This window comes from Oryctolagus cuniculus, chromosome 9 (assembly GCF_964237555.1).
Source record: "Oryctolagus cuniculus chromosome 9, mOryCun1.1, whole genome shotgun sequence".
NCBI classification, from domain to species: Eukaryota; Metazoa; Chordata; class Mammalia; order Lagomorpha; family Leporidae; genus Oryctolagus; species Oryctolagus cuniculus.
Window position 1 is genome coordinate 110325967 of NC_091440.1, and position 15800 is coordinate 110341766.

At 43.9% G+C, this 15800-nt stretch overlaps 1 protein-coding gene across 13 annotated transcripts in view; it reads right to left on the reverse strand.

Annotated features, from left to right (window-relative positions):
- GPR19 (G protein-coupled receptor 19) overlaps positions 1-15795 on the reverse strand; it is a 78718-nt gene extending 62923 nt beyond the window's left edge. For 5 of the 13 annotated variants that reach the window (XR_007921235.2, XR_007921234.2, XR_001793711.3 and 2 more), the window contains exons 1-3: positions 15013-15795; positions 14459-14511; positions 8058-8214 (exon numbers count right to left, since the gene is read on the reverse strand). Coding sequence is in view for 4 of the 13 variants with exons in the window: in XM_051850783.2 (XP_051706743.1) it covers positions 2623-2669; positions 8058-8063 (53 nt within the window). In the remaining 9 variants the exon portion in view is untranslated. Of the gene's footprint in view, positions 1-2622; positions 2670-8011; positions 8215-8607; positions 9773-11313; positions 11383-14458; positions 14512-15012 lie in introns of those variants that run through there. The other 8 variants (XR_011378996.1, XM_070049398.1, XR_007921233.2 and 5 more) reach the window with 6 other exon arrangements.
- Between the last annotated feature and the right edge of the window lie 5 nt (positions 15796-15800).

Sequence of the window (15800 nt, forward strand, 5' to 3'; positions counted from 1 at the left end):
AGCTGGACTGCAAGAGGAGCAACCAGGACAGAATCCGGCGCCCCAACTGGGACTAGAACCCGGGGTGCCGACACCGCAGGCGGAGGATTAGCCTAGTTCCACAAACTTTTTGAAGTACCTTTGTATATCTAGAGTTGTCTGCAACTCTAGGAGCTCGACTCTGACTCTTTAAAAATTTCTTTATTTTATTATTTGAAAGGCAGAGAGAGAGAGAGAGAGAGACAGAGAGAAAGACAGAGAAAGATCTTCCACCTTCTGGTTTACTCCCCAAATGTCTGCAACAGCTAGGCAAAGGTGAGGCTGAAGCCAGGAGCCTGGAACTCAATCCAGGAGCCTGGAACTCAATCTGGGTCACTTACATAGGTGGCAGAAACCCAGCTACTTGAGCTACCACCTGCTGCATCACAAGGTATGCGTTAGCAGGAAGCTGAAATTGAGAGTAGAGTTGGGACTCAAATTTAGCACACCAATACGGAATGCAGGTGTGGCAAGTAGTACCCTAACCACTGTGTCAAATGCCTGCCCCTGGTATTCTATTGTTTTAAAAAAGATTTATTTATTTATTTGAAAGTCAGAGTTAGACAGAGAGAGAAGGAGAGGCAGAGAAACAGAGAGCAGCCTTCCATCCACTGGTTTATTGCTTTCTCAGGCCATAGCGAAAGCTGGATCAGAAGTGGAGTAGCTGGGACTCGAACTGGCGCCCATATGGGATGCCAGCACTCAGGCAGCGGCATTACCTGCTACTCCACAGCGCCGGCCCTGGTATCCTATTTATTAGCAAGCAATTATTTGCAATAGTCATCCTCTGCTTTGGGATACAGTAATGTATTTTGACAGGATGGTTGATAAGCAACCCTCTTGAGACTAAAGTGCTCAGAGCAGAGAACCAGGAAACAATGATAAGAGAGAAACCCCCAATTATTCTCCCCTCAGACAACTGTGGGGTAATATAAACCAGCTCTCTATTATGAGTCTACTAACAAGTATTCTTTTTGGAGGTAACTAATCTACTATGATCCGTAAAGCCACAGCCATTCTAGCAATGTTTCATACTCTGCACCCAAATTTGAAGATTTAGTTCCCTTCTTAAAGAAAAATAACTCTACATGTGTTTTAAATATGAACAGGCTGAGGCAAGCATTTGTCCTGGAGATTAAGTTGCCTGCATTCCATGCCAGAGTACTTGGGTTCAAATCCCAGCTTCACTCCTGATTCCACCATTCTGCAAATGTGTACCCTGGGAGGCAGCAGGTGATGATTCAAGTAGTTGGGTTCCTGCCACACATGGGAGGCCCAGATTGAGTTTCTGTTTCTAGACTTCAGCATGGTCAATTCTGGTCATTGTGGGCATTTGGGAACTGAACCAATGGATTGGAGTTCTAGCTATTTATCTATCTCTCTACAGCCTAAAGAAACAGAACAAAGTAGATAAAAATTTTAAAAATAGGGGAGAGCATTTGGTACAGTGATTAAGATGTCACCTGGGACACCCTTGTTCCATATGGTAATGCTTGGGTTAAATTTTGCCTCCGCTTCCAATCCAGCTTCCTGCTGATGAGCCAGCTGGTAATGACTCAAGCAGTTGGATCTCTGCCACACACATGGGAGACTCAGACTGAGTTATCTGGGCTGATCCAAACCCAGCTGTTACAGGCACTGGAGAGTGATAGAAGAAGATGGAAGCTCTCTCTCTGCCTCTGCCTCTCTCTTTGCCTTTCAAATAAGCAAAAAAGAAAAATTTAAAAAGAAAAATAAATAGAAAGAGGCTATCCAGTACATGGCTGAGTGAGAGTATAGGTTCCAGAACACTAGCTCTCAGCTGGAGATAATTTTGCTGCCTGGGAGATACTAGAAATGTCTGGAGACATCTTTAGTTGTTAAAAAGTGAAAGGGGGATGTTCCTAACAAATAGTAGGTGGAGGTCAGGAAAGCTGCTCAGACATTCTGCACTGAACGAGACAGCCCCCTACAACAAAGAATTACCTACAAAACGCCAATTGTGACAAGACTGAGAAATCAGGCTCTATAGCCAGCTTGCCTGGGTTTCAAATCAGTTACAATCTATGTAGCCTTTCCAAGTTCCTTACCATGTTTGTGTTTACTGAGTGTCTTCACAAGTAAAATTACAATAACCACCCTATGGATTGGATTTGTTGTTAGCATAAAATAAGTTGAACAATAAAGGAACTAGTAAGAACAATATCTTGAATGAAGCAAGTACTTCACAAATGTTTACTTTTGTTACTATTATATGTATTGAAAAAGACTGAGAAGAAATACAGCAAAATCTTAACTGTGGTTGTCTCCAGGTGGTAGGATGATGCCATTTTTATTTATTATACCTTTAAACTGCTCTGTAGTTTCCAAATTTTTGAGAACTCTGTTTATATTAATCTAATATCCAAAAACACGTGTGTTTTAAAGAATGCAGAGGAAAGTACTTTGCTTGTGATATAGTGGAAAGAGCACAGAATTAGAAAGAACTAGACTCAGATACTGGCTTTACTTGCTGTTTGTGAATTCAAGCAGGTTAATCTGTCTGAGCTTCAATTTCCGAAGCAGAAATCAGGGCTAACAGTGCAGATCACAAAGGTTGCTATGAGGATTAAACATGACAGATACCTGTGCCCAGCAGAGTTGGCAGGATGAAAGGCTTCAGGAGATGACTGCTTTAAAGGATAAGACAAGAGAAAACGATTCTAAAACAGGCAATACATATTCATCATGCTTTTTAAACATTCTCTTGGAGAGGACAACTCCAATTTCCTTCCACTTTTTGCCTTGGTTCATGCAGGAGAAACTGCATCCCAAATCTGGTTCTTTTCTCTATTGCCTCCTACCCCTACATATACACTCTCAGAAGGGATTTCAACATTCTACTTGCAGAGTCTGACTCATTGGGCAGGGTGCACCAGCAGGCCAGTTACTGCGTGTGAAAGGCAGCACTCAGTCATCACTTTCTCATATCTTTCCCCTGTGCTCACTGTACCTCTTCTTATGTCCTTATGTCCTCTATCCTAGCACCCAAGTTGAAAATATACTAGGCAAACACTCTCTCCTCAAGAGGAAGCCTCTCCACTTTTTCCTCTCTCTCTTGTTTCACTGTTTCCTGTTTAGCTGGTTGAATATATTATCCCTTTTTATTTTTTTATTAAAGCTTTATTATTTGAAATGCACTGTAACAGAGAGGGAGAGACACAGAGGAAGACACACACAACACAGAGAGATCTTCCATCCGCTGATTCACTCCCCAAATGGCTGTGATGGCAAGAGATGGGCCAGGCTGAGGCTGTGAGCCAGGTGCTTCATGTAGGTCTCCCACTTGGGTGCAGGGATCTAATTACTTGGACCATCTTCTGCTGCTTTCCCAGTCACATTAGCAGGGAGCTAGCTCAGAAGTGGAATAGCTGAGTACATTGTCCTTTTTCAGATTGGAGAGGGTTGAGTAGGAAGCCCAGGTAGGCTTCCAGATCTCCCCTGTACACTGGCCCCACCTGCCCAAGAAGCCCTGAGTGCGTGGTAGGTGTGCAGCACTTGGCTGGCCAGTGTGCACTTTCAGTACAGCTATTGTTTCTCCCGTTCAGCTCCACTAATAGATAACATTGGGGATAAGGAGGATGGGTGGTAGGATCCAAGGACCCACACCTCATCTACAACCACCAATCTTCCTCTACTTAATGCCTTAGATTAAAAAATAATAGCATGGGGCCAGCGCCGCAGCTCACTAGGCTAATCCTCCGCCTTGCGGCGCCGGCACACTGGGTTCTAGTCCCGGTCGGGGTGCCGGATTCTGTCCCGGTTGCCCCTCTTCCAGGCCAGCTCTCTGCTGTGGCCAGGGAGTGCAGTGGAGGATGGCCCAGGTGCTTGGGCCCTGCACCCCATGGGAGACCAGGAGAAGCACCTGGCTCCTGCCATCAGATCAGCACAGTGCGCCGGCCGCAGCGGCCATTGGAGGGTGAACCAACAGCAAAGGAAGACCTTTCTCTCTGTCTCTCTCTCACTGTCCGCTCTGCCTGTCAAAAAAATAAATAAATAAATATAGCATGGATTATGTTTGTATATAAGCCTAGTCAGCCTGCTGATTTGAATTCAAATCCTAAGCAAGCTGTCAAAATGCCCTGAGAGAATCTTTTGCATTTAGGTCCTAACTCCTATGGTTGCAGTAAAGCAGTCTGACATGATCCCAGGTTTGGGGCAGGCATTTGGCCTAGTAGTTATGATGCCTGTGTCCCATGTCTGATTACCTGGGATCAATACCCAGTTCTACTCCCAATTCCAGCTTCCTGCTAATGCAAACCCTAAGAGGCAGTGGTGATGCCTCAAGCTGTTGGGTTCCTATCACAAAGACCTAGGTTGAGTTCCTGGCTCCTAGGATCAGCCTGGCCCAGACCTGGCTGCTATGGGCATTTGGGGGAATGAACAAGCAGATGGGAGCACTCATTCTTTCTCTCTCGTGTGTGCTCTCTTTCAAATTAATTGTCTCTCTAAAATTCCCTAGGGAGGAGTCCTGTGGTGTAGTGAGCTCTCTGTGCAAAGTTCTAGGACTAGGAGCCAGAATGGATAGAAGACTGCTTGCGGCAGCAGGTGGTCTCCTCAAAACATTCATTCTCAACCCAAGGTGAACTGTTTTAGTGTTGGAAAACGGTGCCAGGCAAGACATATTTGGCAGCTGAGGTTGTTAGGGCTACCTCTATCTAGACAGAAATAAAAAATATCAGGGGAACTTCTTAATACAAATTCTAAATACAAATATCAGGGGGATTAGTGATCCCCAGGAAAGAATTTACGGGAACTTCCTAAACTCCAGCTTGCTGCTGCTCCAGGGCCAGACTAACATTTATAAACTTTAAGAATAGGCCGGCGCCGTGGCTCAATAGGCTAATCCTCCACCTTGCGGCGCCGGCACACCGGGTTCTAGTCCCGGTCGGGGCGCCGGATTCTGTCCCGGTTGCCCCTCTTCCAGGCCAGCTCTCTGCTATGGCCAGGGAGTGCAGTGGAGGATGGCCCAGGTGCTTGGGCCCTGCACCCCATGGGAGACCAGGAAAAGCACCTGGATCCTGGCTCCTGCCATCGGATCAGCGCGGTGCGCCGGCTGCAGCGGCGGCCATTGGAGGGTGAACCAACGGCAAAAGGAAGACCTTTCTCTCTCTGTCTCTCTCTCTCACTGTCCACTCTGCCTGTCAAAAATTAAAAAAAAAAAAAAAAAAAAAGAATAATTTTGGGGCCGGTGCTGTGTCGTAGCGGGTTAAAGCACTGGCCTGAAGTGCTGGCATCCCATATGGGCGTCGGTTCGAGTCCCGGCTGCTCCACTTCCTATCCAGCTCTCTGCTATGGCCTGGGATAGCAGCAGAAGATGGCCCAAGTCCTTGGGCCCCTGCACTCGCATGGGAGACCAGGAGGAAGCTCCTGGCTCCTGGCTTCGGATCGGCACAACTCCAGCAGTTGCAGCCATCCGGGGAGTGAACCATTGGATGGAAGACCTCTCTCTCTCTCTCTGCCTCTCCTCTCTCTGTGTAACTCTTTCAAATAATTAAACTTTCAAATAATTAAATAAATCTTTAAAAAAAGAAAAAAGAATAATTGTAACTGATGCCAAACAAATCTGCTCTTACCACACATTTGCCTTTTCATTGTCCTCCCTATAAACAAATGGGAAACAAATAGGCAGGGGGCCCCCACACTGGCACCAGGATAATGTTGTCAGAGTCTTGAGTCTTCCCATTCTGTACTCACGAGTGCAATATGGAGCACTCACCATACACCAAGCCTGGTGCTAAACACTAGAAATCCAAAGATGGAAGGTTACTGCCCCTTCTCACAAGCAGCTCTCTTCAGGTGACTGTCATAGCATACAAAGTATTACTCCTCCCAGGGAAATGCAGATTTCAGCAGGGATCAAAGGCTTAAGCTAAAACACTAAAGTTCAATATTATAAGGGAAACAGTGACTTCAATGTGCAATGAAACCCTGAAAAAAAATGCCTTGTTTTTGTGAAGAATTTCACAAATTTGAGATTCCTGTCCCTTTTCTTCCTCTTTGTATCTTGGACTTGGCAAATTCTCTTAGTTTATTCACATTTTGTCAGAATGTGATCAGTTGGGGCTGGTGCTGTGGTACAGCAGATTAATGCCCTGGCATGAAGCGCCGGCATCCCATATGGGCGCCAGTTTGAGACCCGGCTGCTCCACTTCCTATCTAGCTCTCTGCTACGGCCTGGGATAGCGGCAGATGGCCCAAGTCCTTGGGCCCCTGCACCTGCGTAGGAGACCCAGAGGAAGCTCCTGGCTTCGGATCAGCGCAGCTCTGGCCGTTGTGGCCAACTGGGGAGTAAACCATCAGATGGAATACCTCTCTCTTCCTCCCTCCTTCCCTCTCTCCCTCCCTCCCTCTCTCTCTCTCTCTCTCTCTGCCTTTCCTTTACTCTGTGTAACTCTGACTTTCAAATAAATAAACAAATCTCTAAAAAAAAAAAAAGGAATGTGATCAGTCTTCTTTTATTGTCAAGAGTCAGAGGAAATGTACACAAACAAAAGGGAGGAAATCTGTATATCTCAGAAATTTCTAGCAGTTAAAAAAAATAAGCAAGTTTCCTCTTTTACCCTTAAAAATCTAAAATAACTTGCAAAGGGAGATCTAGTTCCTTATTTTAAGGTATGATAATATTATTTTAAAATAACAAACTAGTTGGTTTGCTAATATAGTTAGTGTGAATAATTCTGGAGATTTTTATTTATTTATTTTGAGGACCAGGTAAGAGATTTTAAAGATAATACATTTAGGCTGCTCTTAATACCAGAATAGAAGAGTGTTTCTAGGTTGAATTTAAAAAAAAAAAAAATTAACCATGATGTAATTCTAGATTTCCTTTAGACATCATTTGGTCACCATAGTAACACAGTGTTTTACTACCAGATCTGTACAGCAGAGAGAAAAAGAATAAGCAATTACTTACTGGGTTATCTGGGAGTACAGAATGTGACTACTGAGGTGATTCAGGATTAATACAGATTTCAGTGAGGATCTGTTTTAGCCAGGCAAGATGATTCAATCTCTACTCAGCTGAACAAAATTTGTAGCCACATCAGCTGTTGACATCATTTGGAATAACAGAAGCAGGCAAGCAGCATATCTCAGTGGTTAAGAGCATTGGCTTTGGGGTCAAGTTTCTTTGGTCCAAATTCTGGTTCTACTATTTACTAGCTGTCTAACCTATAAAGTTTCCTAACTTCTCTGTGCCTCAGTTTCTTCATGTCTAAAGCATGAGTAATAATACCCCCCCAAAGGGTTGTGGTAGGGATTAAATGACTGATTATTTGTGGTTTGAACAGTGCCTCACACATAGAAAGAATTTAGTTTATAAGTACTTGTTAAAGAAAGAGATAATAAAATTTAAATTTTCTAACTCCTATCTTTTGCTGGGTAGAAACAGTGAGAGAGATCAACATCTGAATCCATGGCAGATTGTTCCAGGCTATAACTTTGGTATATTCTTTTGAGAACTTCCCTGGTGCCTTCCTGGTAGCAGTTCTCTAAGATGTGGAATCCTGTGGCAGTCTGCTGTCTTAAACCAGAGCAGGGGGCAATCACAAGCACTCCTGGTTCCGGGAACATCAGAAGGCAAATGATCACAAAGCACAAAGGAACAGCCTGCCTGCCTAGTCAGGCTCCCTAAGCCACTGCCAACAACCTCTGGGAACATGGACAGAGAACAAGCAGCTGAAAAGGGAGGAAGACAGGTTTTATGGCAGTGACAAAGAAATCTAGTTGGTTTTGGTAATTTTCCCTTTCTTTCTAGGATTCAAAGGAAAAAAAACGTTTTTATCAATAGTGCTTTGTTTTCTCATTATACACAATTTCCATCTAATTTCTCTTCAACAAGCACTTACTCTGGCCAATTATTCATTTTACAGAACTACCTAGGCATCTTTTCTGGACCTGGAACAAATCTAAAGCATTTAAGCCAGGACAAAATTTCCAAACTGCCTGGGAAAAAAAGAAGGCATTTTGTCACCTGAGCCAAAATCCAGCAGCAGTACCCGGGGATCTCCATCACGTACCTTCATCTGGACTTAATCTCATGGATGGTCTCCTTGGGTCTTCTTGCTGAGGTGCAGTCCTTACATAGGAGTTTGGAGAATGCCATAAACCACCAGGAAAGCTTGGGAACATATTCATAGCTGTCTTCTGTCTTCCCCTTGGCTTACAGCAGGCTTCCTGGTAGGGAGACAAGATGACGCTGTGCAGGGTTGACTGTTAAACCATCTTTCCGCCCCCAGCCCCACTCTTGGTGCCCCTCCCTTCTCCTTTTCAAGGCTCTGGAATGTGTCACATGGGAAATGGATCATGTGGCTAAAGGGGAGAATGTGGCCATGTTCTCTCTCCCTCCCCCCACTTTCTCTTTCAGGAGCAAGGCAGCAGAAATCTCTGATCTGATTGGCTCTGACTAAAAATCTCCATATGAAAAGGAGAAGATTCAACCACCCCAACCTCCAGCTTTCTCCACTTTCTTCTTCTGTTTTTTAATCTGAAGATTTTATCCTGAGCGTTCAGAGTTGCTCGAAAAGGGAAGAAGATGCTTTCTCACCAAACCTCCTCTTGCTTTCTTACCATCAGTATCTTGACCTGGCACGGTGTTTCTCAGTCTCTCTGCGAAGCCCCCTTAGGGCATTTGGACAATCGCATGTTCAGCACCACGGACAGCATTACACCCCCTTCAGGGCTCCTAGAGTCATTTGCCTATTTCACTCTCAGGTAAATAAAATATTTAAAAAATATTTTCCTAAGGTCTCATATCTAACTAGAAATAACAGCATATATTTAGGGCTTCGGCTTACTGTACTACAAATTTATTGTTACCTTTTAAACATAAATCAATTTTGATTTTGATTAAATCCTAAAGACTATCTGACATCTATCTCCCTGTCCCCACCTAATCACCCATCCCCATGCTTTAAATACACTCTGTTTTGGAGGTGGTGGGATAAGATCTTTATAACATAGTTTACTGTTTGCCCATATCTATACCCATGGGAAAAACCACAGGAATGCACAGGAATTCTTGGGAAAACCAGTCTGGAGGTCTTCAGCCCCAAAAGTAGGCCTCAGGCAGGGTTGAGTGCCTGGTAGGAGCTGTTTTGTGCGGGTCTATCCTGCTTGCTGACGTCCTGGTTGCCATGGTGCTAGGTAACTGCTGAAGGGGATGATTTCTTTCAAAATCAGTCACCATGGGACCGTGCTGACTAAAGAAAGGAAGGGGAGAAAGGTCTGAATTGCTGAGGACAGCTTTCAATTAGCATTTTCAGTGCCAAATTTACCTAATGGGCTCTTTCTTTCCAGAATTGTGGCTGATCTTAAATGTTGAAAGGATTCTAGGAATTAGGATAGATCTGTTATTGTATCTCCCTTCACCCTCAGGAAGGACCACGGAATGCATTCACAGAGGGCTGGGGGGAACACAAGAAGATACTACCTCCCCTTGGGGTAGGACTTCTGACTTTTGGAACTTTTAGGACTAAGTCCTAAGTCCTAACCGGGGTGGGGTGGGGGGTACATTAGAACCGGAGGGTTAATACTAGGAACAGTTTATGAATGCTTTACAACTTTATGGGATAAAAGATAAATATTTTTGAATATGAATTGCTAAATGATTTTAGATATTTGGATAGCACTTGGATTACTTTAAATCAGGAATTTAAACTAACTATACACTTGTCTCATAACACTAACATGTCATTGTTCCTGAGAATCCTAACCAAGGCAATTCTTAAAAAAAAAAAATTGTTTGAAAGGCAGAATTACAGAGAGAGAAGGGAAGACACAGAAAGGGACAGATTTTCCATCTGCTGATTCACTCCTTAGATAGCTGCAATGGCCAGGGCTGGGCCAGGCCAAAGGCAGGAGCCTGGAATTCTATCTGGATTTCCTACATGGATGGCAGGGGCCCAAGCACCTGGGCCATCTTCCATTGCTTTCCCAAGTACATCAGCAGGGAGCTGATTGGAAGTGGAGCAACCCATATGGGATGCAAGCCCCAAGGCAATTTTGAATATGTACTTTTTCTAGAAGAAATCCTGACTTTCAAGGTGCAGAAAGGCCAACTTTGTAAAAGAAGAGGTGGCAGAGAGATGCAGGAGTGTAATTTCCAAAAGTAACGCTCCTTCCTGGCTCAATAGTCACAGCTTAAGATTCCATTCCTCCTAGTGCTTTAGCAGAAGAGTCAGATTCATTCAGCTTTTCTATGAGATACAGAGAAATTCAATTCTTAATTCTAACACTTGCCACCTTCAGGAAATTGAATTATCAAAAAAGTTGGATACGTGTTTGGAGAAATTCTTAGAGAATCATCAGATGGTGACTTGGATATGATCTCTCCTCTAGGTCAATATTATTACTACTATCAAGAACAAGTAATATTTAAGCATGTATCAGGTATTTACATACATGATGTTGAAAATGAACCCCTATTCAAATGTCCTTAAAAGCACAGGCAAGATATCACCAGGACCCAGCCTCCCACTCTTAGCCCTAGGTGTCCTTGCCTGTCCTTTAGAATCAAAAGGAACTCACTGAATTGAGTGACACAGCTGGCCCTACAATTTTCTAACCACCAGGCTGGCGCTGTGGTGTAGCGGGTAAAGCCACCTGCAGTGCCGGCATCCCATGTGGGCACCGGCACAGCTCCGGCCATTGCGGCCAGCTGGGGAGTGAACCAGTAGATAGAAGACCTCTCTCTCTCTCTTTCTCTCTCTAGCTCTTTCAAATAAATAAATAAATCTTTTTAAAAAAAATGTTCTAACCACCAGACTCAAGAAGTAATTTGCTTCTCCAGTAGATAAAATTTGTTGGCCAATATTGTCCTGAGGGGTTTGTTTGGGGAATTCCAGGTTCAGGCAGGGAAATTCCATGTCTGGGGCAGAAGGTCACCACCATCTGACCACCATAAAAATTCTCTAAAGAGCACAGTATCACTACCAATCAAAGGAATGTCACAAGCACCACTGATCAACCAGGAGCTTGGGCAAAAACTGAAGAACATGCACCTCTTACCCCAATTTCACTCTATAAGAACCTTCGTCTTTAATTCCTCTGGGAGCCTGGGAATTAAGCATTAGCTGCTTCATTCCTTGCTCTGCACTTTGCGAGTATCTACTTTTTACCGCCACCTCAATGTCAGTGATTGGTTTCTGTATGATAGGCAAGTGGACTCAGGTTTGAGGGTTCTACAGCAATACCTTCAACTAGTTTGGGAGAACTGTTCTGCAATACTGTCATTTAACCCAACAATCAGCCCAAGGAGACTTGCATTATTATTACCATTTCTGTTTTACTGATGAGGAAACTGAGGCTCTGCATCTTCTGTGGCTGTCTGGGCCAACAGCAAGCCTACAACAGCATGGTCAGAGGCAAGGCATTATTCCAAGGCTTTCCAGTTCCCTTGGAGCATGGATGTTGAACTAACAGTCAGAGGGCTTGGCACAGACACCACAGCAGGGGTGAAGGGAAAACTGAATCTGCAAGAAGAGGTAGCCAATACTCCCTAGATTTGATTAAAGCCACGGTGGTTTCAACTTCTGAACTATTGATATTCCTAAAAACCACAGTTGTCCTACTAGAAAGTACCTTGTCTCTTAGAAGTATAAATTCCTGACCCAGATGTGCCAACTCTCCTATTCTAAGGAATTGGCTATTCACTGAAAAGCTACAATGACAGGCTTGAGCCTGACTTTTTTCATCTGTCAGCACCAACAAAACCACACAGGTGGTCAAACAGCCACATCTACCCTGACAGGCTATGGGAAAAGGTATACCAACCTACTGGAGGAAAACACCCACATGCATACACGTCAAAGTCATATCTTGATGCTTTTCCCCAACAAATGCAACACAGCAGTGGTAAAAGTTCATTCCATCCCATTACCACCATCGTCCCTGTTGATGGCCCAAGTTTCACCAAATGGTAACCCAATAAAGACATTATCATCTGTCTAGCCTGAGCTACATCAAAGGACCAGCCTCACAGGCTAAGAATCTTCCATCTCTGGCAAATCTTGTCTATTCCTGACTTCCATGTTAGTGACTTTACATTGACCTTTCCCAAACCAGGATGCTTACTCCATTCATATCACAGTGGCCTCCCTCCTGAATAAAGCTCATTATGCCCTGTCCATCCGCTATGTCAAACTCTAGCCTTCAGTCCTTCAGAAATTTTTCAAATATATAACTATCCAGATTAGGAGGGCTTAAATCAAAAATTAATTTACTTTCACCTAGAGGGAACTTGTAAAGCAGTGGTTCTCAACCATAGTTGCACAATAGGGAGCTTTAAAAACCACTGAGGTGTGGGTCTTAATTCCAGAAATTCTGATTTAATGGGTCTAGGGTCAAGTTTGGGCATTAGGATTTTTAAAAGCTTCCCAGATGACTCTAAGATAGAGATCCTGTCTTAAGGCTCTGTGTATCTCGATGGACCTCTGTTCTACAAAGCATCCACAATTCAGTGTCTAGGTGACATGCATAAGTGTGGTGGGAGGCTCAAGCAAAAAACTCATATACTGATCATATACTGTACCCTAAGTTCTATGCTGACAACTTATGTAGTCTTTTCAACAGTACATCACTCTATCATTATAATAACCCTACGAAACAGACACTGTTACCTTTATTTACAGTTGGGAAACTGGGGTTCAGAAAGTTCACACAGACTGATTGGCAGACCCAAAATTTTGATTCCCAATTCTGCAGAATTTCAATGGCCTTATTTTGAGATGTCAAGCCTCTTAAAGCTGGATAATCTCACTCTACAAGAAGACATCCAGGCTTCAACCCAGAAATCCTATTCTACTGCATCTATGGATTTTCCCTGCAGCATTTTCTCTTGAATTCCACACATACAGTCCAGCTGACAGGATACATTCTAGGCTGTTAAAATGAAGTCAAGTTGAATAGGGAGAACTTCTTGATAGGATACTTAACAAGTCTATACACTAATACCTGGATTCTTCTCCATCATTGCTAATGCCAATCCGGATTTAGTTTTTACTACAGATAAAGCTATATTGCCTACCAACAGCCATTCCTTTTGGGGCTTAGAATTATGTACTCCATGAGCATTCCTCTGCTTTATACTCCAGAAAGTACACACAGAATCAAAATATACTGAGTAGGTGCTGACACTAAAGTGTAGCAGGTTAAGTCATAGCTGCAGTGTCAGCATCCCAGTGGGCTCTGGTTCAAGTTCCGGCTGCTCCACTTCCAATCCAGCTTTCTGTTAATGCACCTGAGAAAGCAGTGGAGGGGCTGGTACCGCAGCTCACTAGGCTAATCCTCCGCCTTGCGGCGCCAGCACACCGGGTTCTAGTCCCGGTCAAGGCGCCAGATTCTGTCCTGGTTGCTCCTCTTCCAGTCCAGCTCTCTGCTGTGGCCTGGGAGTGCAGTGGAGGATGGCCCAAGTACTTGGGTCCTGCACCCCATGGGAGACCAGGAGGAAGCACCTGGCTCCTGGCTTCGGATCGGCACAGCACGCCAGCTGTAGCAGCCACTTGGGGGGTGAACCAACGGAAGGAAGACCTTTCTCTCTGTCTCTCTCTCTCTCTGTCTAACTCTGCCTGTCAAAAAAATTAAAAAAAAAAAAAAAAAGAAAAAAAGAAAAGAAAAGAAAGCAGTGGAGGATGACCCAAATAAGAGACCCAGAAAAAGCTCTTATAGCCTGGCTTCAGCCTGGCCCAGCCCTGACAGTTGCGGCTGTTTGGGGAATGAGCCAGCAAATGGAAGATCTCTCTCTGTAACTCTGCCTTTCAGATAAGTATATAAATTAATAATCTTTAGAGAAAAAAATATACTGACTAATTTGCATAGGATGCTGCCAATGTCAAGATGGACTCTAACACCTAGTGAAATAGGAAGCTAGAGTTTAGAATTAAGTACTTAAACATATGTGTGTATATATATGTATATATATATATATATATATATATTTGAAAGGCAGAGTGACAGAGGAAAGACAGAGAGAGAAAAAGAACAGTTCCATCCCCTGAATCACTCTCCAAATGCCACAACAGCTAGGGCTAGGCGGGGCTAAAGCCAGGAGCCAGGAATTCCATCCAGATCTCCAACACGGGCAGGCGGCAGGAACTCAAGTACCTGAGCCATCATCCCTGCTTCCCTATGCATTAGCAGGGAGCTGGATTGGAAGTGGAGTAGCCAGAACTTGAACCAGCACTCCATTATAGCAAACGGGCACCCCAAGCAGTGGCTTAACCTGCTGCACCACAACTGCCACCCCTAAAAGCAGGAACGTTTGTAATGTGCCAGGGATACATCTGAGTAACTAGCGGCTACACTCCACGTTTCATTCCGTGAAATCCACATTTCATTCTGGCTGAGAGGTGGGGTTGGTGGGAGGTAGCAGGGGCCAGAGAGACTCCATTGGAAAGAGGACACTTCAGCAGCTGGATGGTACCTCGAAGATGCTACAGAGCAAAATCCAATGCTTGTGCAGCTGTCCCATGGGTCCTGGGAGGAAAAAGGAGTCAGATTAGTCAGATCCCTCAAGTATGCTCTCAAATTCCTGACACCTATCCCCACAGTAGCCCTTGCTCAGGACTATGACTTTTAAAATATTCCTTGTTCCATTCATTTCCCAATTCCTACCTGTATGCCATATATCATGGACAAAATGTGTGGCATTTCTGCCTTCCAGTTCATAAACATGTACAGCTACTTAAAAAGAGGAAAAAAACTCCCTCTACTGTCAATAGTTTTACCTCTCACGTACGCTACCAGAGTACCTCGAAATATTCATAGAAAATGGAATTAAAAGATAAGTTTATTGTGCAAAAAGAAAATCTGAAAACCACACATAAGTTTTTAATATATATTTTCCATGAACTTTTTGAAGGGCCCCCATAGGTATGGATTTCAAAATTTTTTTCTCCACAATAAACTTATTTTTAATTCCCTTCCCCACGAACTTTTGGAAGAAGCCTCGTTTACGTCACATCTTCCCATCATTACCTTAGTTCACGTTCACAGTCCTCTCTTGGTCTGCTGAAGGGAAAAAAAAAAAATTCTTTGGCTCCTCACGTTTATCTCTTTTTGTGTCGCTCCCAGAGTCATCTTTTCAAACAACGAAAACTTCATCACTCATTTTTAAAACCGTGACCGGCTGTCCCACTCCTGTTTGTTCACTTGATTCGCTGAAACCTCTCAGCGTCCAGAGCCAGTATAAAAACGGAAAGAAAGGAAGACATTCAAGTATGTGGAGTTTTGACTGCAAAATCTCGAAGGCTGTGGGGCTGTGCACTTGAATCCATCGGGTCAACGTGACGCACGTTTCCTGAACACCAAACTTGGCTGCCTCTTAAAACCCGGCAGAAGATGTTTGAAATTTTTGCGCGCTAAAGGCCAAGCGCATGCGTGAAAGGCCCCGGGCGGGAGTCTCGCTTCTCCGCAGCCAGATCTCGCGATGTTCGGGAAAGGCCGAAGACCAGAAATGTTTTTTTGTGGCGTTGTCGTGCCCGCCCCTCCACCTTTTTATTTTTTTTTTTTTTTCTTTCCTGGCCCCAATACATTAGTGCTGCAGTCAAAAAAAAAAAAAAAAAAAAAAAAAAAAGACAAATCAAGACTCCGTGGCAAGAATAAATTAGGTTAACGTAATTCTACGAAGGGCTTCCATCTGCGAGGCCCCGGAGGCCGCACAACTAGTTCTTCAGAAACATGAGAAAAACGGAAATAAAAATATTAAAAACCCAACCGATGGTCTCGTTAGGAGCCAGTATTTGCTTTATTTTCCTCTTTTCACT